At 43.9% G+C, this 9,575-nt stretch overlaps 1 protein-coding gene across 1 annotated transcript; it reads right to left on the bottom strand.

Annotated features, from left to right (window-relative positions):
* Positions 1-94: 94 nt before the first annotated feature.
* thbs4a (thrombospondin 4a) lies at positions 95-7,625 on the bottom strand. The gene is made up of 23 exons (XM_084551113.1): positions 7,438-7,625; positions 6,473-6,670; positions 6,123-6,370; positions 5,932-6,034; positions 5,752-5,843; positions 5,100-5,151; positions 4,814-5,007; positions 4,569-4,706; positions 4,401-4,481; positions 4,164-4,316; positions 3,962-4,066; positions 3,772-3,879; positions 3,521-3,680; positions 2,512-2,630; positions 2,376-2,428; positions 2,206-2,290; positions 2,018-2,114; positions 1,764-1,942; positions 1,349-1,397; positions 1,039-1,235; positions 779-951; positions 548-687; positions 95-464 (listed from the first exon to the last, which is right to left on the bottom strand). Exons 1-23 carry the CDS (start codon positions 7,517-7,519, stop codon positions 400-402), a joined length of 2,871 nt encoding a protein of 956 aa, XP_084407239.1. The 5' UTR covers positions 7,520-7,625; the 3' UTR covers positions 95-399.
* Positions 7,626-9,575: the final 1,950 nt, after the last annotated feature.

Below are 9,575 nucleotides of genomic sequence, written 5' to 3'. Positions count from 1 at the left end.
TTTTCCTTTATAAAGATAAATGTATAATAATTAGATGAAAAATGAGACTGAACATGCTTTTATTTTTTATTGTACTTAATTGAACACTGCATAAAAACCAGCATCTTTAACTGCACTTGAAAAACTGAAGGCGATATTGCATAGATATACACAGACATTGCTCATGATTTATAAAAGATTGTACGATTTTTCATTTATACTGAAGTCATACTAATGCCCAATGTTAAGCACTTTACTTTAAGCTTTTCTTAAACCCTTTCACTTTAATGACAAAGTTAAAATGCTGCCATCCAAATGGTCAGTCATGATATCTCTTACATTCATCGTCCCTTTCTCAACAATGCAGCCTGCTCCTTGTATCTATATTTTCCGCAGGGCTGAAGTTGTTTCGTTGACAGATTATACCCCACCTCTGTTGTCAGTCTGTGTTTTGGGCAGATCCTCGTAATCGGCAGGAATTGTGTCTGTGGGAACGAGAAGAAAATCTCAGGAGTGTATACACACCTTGCACGGCTGACTGAACAGTCCTCCGCTCACAGACACTCACCGTTGCAGCGGTACTTCAGATTGGACCAGATGATATTTTCCTGAGAGAAGCAGAACACACCGAGTCGCCCGCCTCTCATGCTGGTGTCAATGATCACCCCTGTGTCCGCAACCAGGGTTGAACCCTCAAAAAAGCGAGCCCTGGTTCACACAAGAGGCGAAAGCGGTTAGTCGGTTAGCACTGTATACTGCACGTGGATATGTTTCTGTGGTGGTGTGTTTGTGTTTGTACCTGATGTATCCAACCTGTGGTCTGTGCTGGAGGAACCAGCGGTAGGAAACCTTGTCCTTCCAGCCGACATTCCTGGGGTCTTTCCACAGGAGACCTACCTGGTCGGGGGTGTTTCCTGTGTGCCAGAGGGAGTTCCTCAGATACTCACCAGGACCTGTCGTAGATTTCACCACCTGGAGATAAATAGCCACATAATATCAGAGAGGGGAAATTGATGCTGACAACAGGTGATTAACAGCAAACGCACTCCCCCCCCACACCTTGAGCTGTATTCCCGGCTCAGCGACAGCCCTGAAGGGCGCAGCCTGCCAGTAGGTCTGTTCGGTCTGTTTCCACATCACTACATAGAAGGAGGAGGAGTCCTGGTATCCGAAAATGAAGCCAGCATAGTCGTCATCTGTCACTGTGTTCACGTGGAAGGTTCCCTCAAAGTCAACTCCGCTGAACGCTTTGTAGCCTACGGATATAAACGGAGCACTGATGAGGCAGCACATAGATGAATAAGGAAAATAATCAGAGTTATTTGGTGAGAGATCGGGGTGTGATAGTACAAAGGTATTCTGCACATACCTACAGCAAGACCAGGGTCAGAGTTCATGGTCTGGACGATCTCCATGCCCTGACAGAAAAACAGAAGGGAAGCGCCACCGATGCATGAAATGTGTTGGTGAATAGTTCTAAAAGGTTTAAAAGCATTTTTGTGTGTGCGCCTGTGTCAGGCTGCATCCTGCTGGGGATGGCTGCTGCCATCAAGGAGTGTCATTGCTATGGGGTGGGGGTGCCTGGTCTGGTCTAGGTGGGTGGTACATGTCTAAGTAACATCCACATTAATGCCAGGTCCAAAGGTTTCCCAGCAGAACATTGCATTGTCACAAGATGGTCAATGTTATTCACTTCTCCTGTCAGTGGTTTTAATGTTGTGGCTGATCTGTGTGTTTTACAGATTCTTCTGAAACAAAACCTTGGAAAAGAAAGGCCTGTTTACCTGGTTGAGAACCACCCAGTTGGGGTCAATCTGAGAGTCCCCCTCTGGGTCCAGCACCACCGTCTGATAAGCTCTGAAGTCGGTCAGGGTGACTTCAGCGTTCTCCGGACAGTGGTCGATTATGTCAATGACATTGTCCTTGTCAAAGTCTCCTTCACACGCGTCTCCAACTTTGTCGTCTGAAACACATTGACACGGCTTAGTATACAAACTCACACTGTACACATACATGGACACATCCAAGTGATACTAACTGTTGGAGTCCCTTTGGTCTGGGTTGGGCACCAGTCTGCAGTTGTCATCCTCGTCCAGTATGCCATCGTTATCGTCGTCATCGTCACATTCGTCTCCCTACAACAAGACCAAAGAGGCATCAGCTGTACATGTGTGGAATTAGTTTAATACGATTTGTTAAGTAAATGATTAAAGAACTAGATCAAACCAGTCCATCCTTGTCAGTGTCCAGCTGAGAGGAGTTGATGACTGTGGGACAGTTGTCTTTTGTGTTTTGATGTCCGTCTCCATCACTGACAAAGAAGAAGTAGGGCAGATAAAGCGAACAGCAAAACAGATACATGTTAACAGACTTTCAGCTCATGATGTGGGCTCTACCTGTCTATGTTGTCGTCACAGGTATCTCCTACGAGATCGTCATCTGAGTCGGACTGCAGGTAGACAAAACAAAGACTGCTGGTCAGAGTGGTGGCAGCAGATGGATCTTTTTTCAGGCTGTTGTCTGGTCTGGTACCTGGTTAGGGTTGGCCACATTCGGACAGCTGTCACAGGCATCCCCCACCCCGTCATTGTCTTTATCCCTCTGGTCTATGTTGGGCACTCGCTGGCAGTTGTCAAGAATATTTTTCAAACCTGAGAACACAAGGAGGTTCACCTTCTGCGTCACAACCGGGAAAAGAAAGAAAGCACGACAGAAAGCAGCCCACAGCAAAGTCCAATGCATCACCAGATGGCGGTGTTTGTGTAAGACGAAGGTGAAATAGTTTCCATTGGCCCTGGAAGCCTGGCAGAGGCCTACCGTGGAAAAACACTTGTAGAACAGAGGCAGACATGACCAAGTGCTTAAAAATTCAGGCTTTGAGGTAAAGACGCAAACAATGGTCTGCCAAACCATGCGAATGGAAGCCACCAAACAGAGTCTAAACATGCAACAATCGCAAATTCACGCAAGTTCGCACACAAAAAGTTAAAACTGCAGCCAGTAAGAGTTTGCCTGAAAGGTCAATCAAGAGAGGTATCGTGAGAACAGTCTTTTTTTTTTTTTACTTTTTAACTTGCTTCACTATTTTAATGATGCAAAAGCTGTTTTTTCCTGCCAGCCAGTGATCTAACTGGCAAGGATGTGAATTGGAAACAGACACACAAAAAAGACCAGAGGGATGTTTTGCACAGATAAAGCGGGGCCGGTCCAGAGAAAGGAACAAAAATGTTCCCGTCTACATCCTCCAAACCGGACCATAAAGGTCGTATTCTTGTCCAGGCAGTCTGGTCCAGACAGGCTGTGGTTTGGGTAATAGAGCTCACAGAGACAGACACTTAATGCGTTTATCAGCCGTTAGGTTTCACAATGTGTTCCTAAATTTACCTAATTCATGCAATAAAAGGGTTAATAGTCCACTTAGTACAACTCTAACAGCCAACCAGCCTATTTTAGCCAACTGAGACGTGCAAAATATATGTTATTTCTTTATTTACACCTAAGTGACGTAGAGCAGTCAGTGGCTATAATTTCTTACACTTACCATCTCCATCCATGTCATCATCACATTCATCTCCCAGACCATCTTGGTCTGTGTCCCTCTGTGAGGGATTTTCCACTGTCCTGCAGTTGTCACAAGCGTCGCCATGGAGATCCTTATCACTGTTCCTCTGGTCCACATTAGGAACCAGCCAGCAGTTATCCTGGGATAGGGAAATAAAGTGCAACGGCTCATCAAAGAAACCTTCTGAGAGTTTATTGTATTTCATGGACTTTTGAAGCTAAGTCACCTACATCCATGTTAGCAATGCCGTCACTGTCTGCATCCTCATCACAGGCGTCACCCACCCCGTCCCTGTCTGCATCCTCTTGGCCAGAGTTTGGCACCCGCAGACAGTTGTCCTGGAAACAATACGCACAGCGGAGTTTTTAATACTAGCATGAATTAAATGTGAGAGGAAGCAGGGGATGTAGAAACGAGTACCTTCTTACAGGAGTTGTCTCTGCACAGGAGTTTATTGTCAGGATATGCGTCAATGTCTGTGTCCATCCCACACACGTAGCCATTGCCAGCCCAGCCGACGCCGCACTGTCACCCAAGGTGAAGAGGGGGAAAAAAGACATTTTATTTGCTAAGTTTGATGTAGAAGAGCAGTTAACCTAATCACATTACTGTCAGTTCTTACCGCACAGCTAATGCTACCGTCTCTTTCCACGATACACTCTGCGTTGATGTCACAGGGGTTGGGTTGACCGTTGGGGCAAAGCCTGGTGCCGTGGCAGCCTCTCACCTGGTCACCTGTGAACCCAGCTCTACACTCTCCACAGCGGAAGGAGCCCTGGTGAGGACAGTACAGAGTCACAAACCTGAGCCCTTGGCTTTAAAAAAAACTATAATCATGCAGCAGGGCCAGTGGTCTTACCATGCTGTTGTAGCAGAGAGAGTTGGGGGTGCAACCTCCGTCCTGAGGCGGGTTCAGACACTCATCTATATCTTCACACACCTGAGAGGAACCGTGTATAAATGATCATATTTTGTCTGCAGACACAGATAAATCAATCTGAATAAATCCCTTATAGTGTATTATTACCTGTTTGTGTGTCTTGGCATAAGACACCCCGACTCCATTTAACTCTGGCCCAGTGTAACCCATTGGACACTTCTCACATCGAAAACCAGGAGCAGTGTTCACACACTGAACCCCAGAAAAGCACGGATTAAACTGGCACTAAAACACAAAAAACACACAAGGTTACAACATGCTAAGTAGTGATACCTTCACTTACCGGTTGCAGACATACTGTACATGCACACTAAGAAATTTAAAATCCATACCTCATCTACATCATCACAGTACACCCCATCTCCCGTGTATCCATCGGGACAGGGCGCACACTGGAAGCCACCCAACTCTGAACGGATACACATGTTCTGCCTGAAACAGGTCCCAGGTGGGCACTGAGACAGATGCTGAGGCTGAGGATGTGGATGTGGCGCTGGACCTGTGTTGGTTGGATTGCCCAAAAGTCCTGGATGCACACACAGACAGATGGAAGACTTAAAATGTCACTTTGGTATCTAGTGTCTAAATACTGATCTAATCAGTGTTTGTAGTGCTTACCACAGGCCAGACACTCTGCAATGGTATTCCTCAGAAATGTTGTCTCCTTAATCTTAGTCCAAAAGACAGAGAGAGCAACACTGTTAATAAACTCTGTTGCTCATTACAGCTTTTATAGCACCACAATCTTTCAAAGACTAGTGGAAATCTGAATGATGTTTGAGAAGCTATAAAATGTGTGTATACTTAGGTTAACTCCACTTCTATGTTTTCTTTCGATAAAGGATTTTCTCTGGTATCTGATACTGTCTAAATAGCATCGTATTGCCTCAGGGTTCCTGTTTGATGTCTTAACTCCTAATAAATCCCGCGCTTTAAATGATCATCAGAATTCATGCACGTCTAGCCGCTGCTGAGGCGAAGGTGTTATTTTCGCTTTTACTCAGCCGTCTGTTGCTCAGGTTACGTAAAGCCTTGAAACAAGACTGAAAGTCAAAGGGTTTGTCAGCTGTTTACAATGACACGTCATAATCCTGTATTCATTGTATTCCGCAAACCTTTCTCACATGCTATCCGTTTAATTTCACCTCAACACGGGCCTGTATTTAAAAAGCAACCATAAAAAAAGGCAAACAGCGCTATCATTATTAAAGCTTTTATTACAGCTTTGTGTTGGTTTAACCGTGTGAGTCACAGGCACAGAGCTGGTTACCTGCTGGTGGAGCAGCTCCTTCATCTCAGATAACATGGTCTTGACCTCCAGCAAAGTGGCCTGATCTTGCACCGTCCTGCCTCGCTGTACGCCTGAGGAGAATTCACAGATCAAAGTTAAACAATTAGATAAACATTGCAGGTCCTTTTGTGACGTAAATCTGCTGAGGCTTGTTCTCACTGAGCAGCTGCAGGGGTTCGGCCTGACCCATGCTGCAGTCCTGCAGGGTGGCCACATTGTCTATGGTGTCCTCGATCACCAGCTTCAAGTCGGTCAGTTCATCCTTAAAAGGGAATAAAATAAAGACAGAAGGTTTAGGATTAGAATGACAGGCAGCATACAGTACATCTGTAACTTCAGCTGTCATTCACCTGTCCACTCGACTGCAGGGTCCTGAGTGCCACCTTGTTGGGACCTGTTGGGAGTGACCCAAACGCAGCCGGCAGATCAGCCAAACTGTGAGCCAGTCTACAGTCTACGTAGATGTTGAGGCGGGGTGGGCCACCCTGTAGGCCGCTGGCATGTAGCATCACATGGTGCTCCCGTCCATCTGCCAGGGCAGCATGGTTGAAACTGGTAGTGCCAAATCTGCCGTCAGTCTTCTGGTAACGAAGAGTCACTGGGAGAGAGACAGAAGAAAGAAAATAAAGAGAGTTAAGACATGATTATGTAGTTTGCATTTGTCACAGACAGCGTTACATGTGTCAGCGTTACAACTCACCTTTGCTCATTTTGGCCTGAACACTGAACTCCAGGTACTTGGTGTTGTCTTTGGGGTTGATGACACTGTACAGAGAAGTGGGGGCCTTACTGTGGAGCCTGAAGGACGAGAGGAGGAAAGCCTCATCTCGCCCTTTGTTCTTCAGGCTTCCTTGCAGCAAGTCTGGCAGGCAGTCTGGAGACACCAGCAGGTCGTAGACTAACACAGGAGAGGATTGTTACATACCAGTTGAGCAGTGAAAGACAGAGTAACACACAGTATAATGGTTTGTCAATAGGCGGGAGGAGGTTAAGGCACTTCATCTGGTACACATAGTGCTGGCTTTCTTCTTTTATCGGTATTTTGAGTTTGAGTCTTAATAGCTGTGGCTCCCGGTGTACTATGGATTGCCACTGCTGAGTCAGAGCACTACGGTACTTTATTATGTGTGACAGTGTATCTGTATATGTGTGTGTGTGTGTGTTGCATCCTGCTGTGTTTTATAGAGTGGTATACTGCAGCGGCAGAACAGCAGAAAGGAGCAGCAATAAAGTCCTTCCATTGGAACGATCCTGCTGCCTCACACTAACTCACACGGACGGACACATTACACAGAAAAACACTTTCACGCTGCCATTAGCTGAACTTCAAGAAATTCAGTTCAAGATGAAGTGACAGAGACTTTAACTGGAAACTTTTGCGTGCAGTTTCCAGGCAAATGGATGTTTTGCAAATGCACTTCTCAGATGGCACTTGGCGTTGTTTTACCACCTTAATTAGGTCAGACTGTTACTAGATCCTACACATCAAACCCTGCAAGCCACAGAAAAGGAGCAGAGATAGACTTTTACAGATTTTTTTGCAGACAACAGACTGATAATTGAAAAAACAGCAGTTATGTGTATACATTTAACATATACAGCACACGGGGACATATTGTGCAATGTTTTTATTATGGACATGGATGGAGAGGAGCCAGTACTTACCCATGCCTTCAGCTGTGACAGTGAGCACCAGCTGCTGCAGCACCAGAGACAGAGCCGCCGCTCTGACACACATTTCCATCATCAGCACTCCAGAGTGGGACACACCTCAAAAGAAGCGCCGTTTCTGAGGAAAGAGCTTTCCTGCAGTGGATCAATAAAAGTGTCCCAGACTGTTCATCCACTGAGTGATGACGACAAGACCAGATCTTGAAGCAAATTCTCAACAGAGGTGAAATGCTTTGGTGTCCGCAGGCTTTTAAAGCGAAGGTGGGAGTGTCTTTGAATCACAGCTGTTAAAAAAAGTAGCATAGTGAAGAGACTGTTTAAAAAGTTTGGGGGAGGGTCCCCTTGTTACCGCAAAGTCATGAAACTATTATCTGTATGTGATCACTCTCTTTAAAATCGAAAGTATGATATGAGAAGCACTATATGAGCTTATAATAGTATTAAAGTAAGACAGTGGAGATTACTATAAATGACTGTTAGATTGTTGCTACAAATATTACATGAGCCTTTGTATTAGTCCAGAAAAATAAATAATTGATTGAGCAGAGAAACAATCTTGTAAACAGTCAGCCAGCTCCAACAAAAAATGTCTAAAAGGCTCAAGGGAGCAAAATGTTTTTCACAAACATCATGGACCTGTGTCATAAATGTGGGTTTCTTCCCCTAGATCATCTTCAGTTTGCCAGTTGGAAGATATAAATCTCTGACAAATGTTTTTAATTTGATTGATTTTAACTGGTTCTAAATGCCTCGGCAAACCTGCTTCAGATTCCATCTGTTGGAGAATGTGGGACAGAGAGTTTTTTTGGGGCTGGAAACATCTGATGATAGATGTCTGGTACTTGTCTCAAAACCTTTTTCGACTAACCTCAAATGCATTTCAGCGTCTCTGCTGCTGGCTCAAGCCCAAGGCAGACTTTTACCATTCCTTGGTGCATTATCACTGTACAGTCGCCTGCGTCTGGCTGCCTGGCCTCTGATCAAACACCTGGCAGCCTTTCATAAGTCCGACCGTCAGACCTGGGCCATGGGACAGGTTTTTTTGCTATTGTGAATGGAAATAAGTAAAATGACGCAAACATGGAAATCAAAACATTCGACGATCACTTCTTCCATCAGGTGGCACATTTAGTCACTGTGTCACTGTTACTTTCATTCTTACTCTGCACTGCTCATTTAAAAACACAAAACCAGAACAAGGGGCAGCTCAGTTATACAACTTCATATCATGTTATTTTGATCTTTAAGCCATGACAGTATGATCATGTCTGATTCAGAAAACTTTATATGTCCCCGGGGGCAATTTAAGGCACAAGTGAGAAGCATGATGTGTAAGTACAAGACAATTTTAAGGAGCAAAAAAAACAAAAAAAAATAGAACAATACAGTACAGTATACACAATATATATAATTTAATGCAAATTTATGATTTATGTAGAACAACATGTCTAAGGCTATGTTTCATATTCTTTATATATATATATTTTCTAAATAAATGGATTCTGATTTGTTCTGAATCAGGAGCTAAGTCAAGAAGTAGACTGGTAAATCTTAACCTTGGTATCAGCAGCTATAGCATAAAAGTCTTTCATCATTGTGGAGCCTTGGATCAAACAAATAACACGTTCGTGTTTTCGTTAGATTTGGTTTTAGATGTTTGGGTTTCCTGCTTTTGTCCTCCTAATAAAGTCACTCGCCGTGTTGTTGTGTTTCATTCTTCCATGATTACCTAACAGTACAGTACGTACTACTATCTACAATAAAGCATCATCTTAAACTGTCAAACAGGTAAGGAGACATGACTGATTACAAACCATATGCCACTTTTTTATTCGTTCATGTTGGTACGGATAACATTTGTTTAGTTTTTTATCTGATTTTATATACACTCGGTTGCCAGTTCATTAGGCACACCATCTTAGCTTCATGAAGGTCATGGTATTCAGTATTTGTTAAACATAACTAGAGAGAGTTGCTGATTTAACTGTGTACTGTTAACAGTATTGTGTTGTACAGACACATTTCTAAATTTTTGGAGAATAATCCAAAATAATTCTGCAATTGAATTGCCTCCTTTGTTTCAACACAAACTAAACATTATAATAGGCAAGGAATTAAGATTGAATGCATGA

Source organism: Chelon labrosus, assembly GCF_963514085.1.
Source record: "Chelon labrosus genome assembly, chromosome: 9".
NCBI classification, from domain to species: Eukaryota; Metazoa; Chordata; class Actinopteri; order Mugiliformes; family Mugilidae; genus Chelon; species Chelon labrosus.
Note: the sequence above shows the minus strand (reverse complement) of the source record. Positions and strands in the feature narration are given on the sequence as shown.

Excerpts from the sequence above, each read along its gene's own strand:
- thbs4a (XM_084551113.1), bottom strand. The coding sequence starts at position 7,519 with ATGATGGAAATGTGTGTCAGAGCGGCGGCTCTGTCTCTGGTGCTGCAG. Across the intron at positions 6,671-7,437 it reads TGTCACAGCTGAAGGCATGG|TCTACGACCTGCTGGTGTCT; the intron begins GTAAGTACTGGC and ends CTCCTGTGTTAG. Across the intron at positions 2,429-2,511 it reads ATGTGGCCAACCCTAACCAG|TCCGACTCAGATGACGATCT; the intron begins GTACCAGACCAG and ends GTCTACCTGCAG.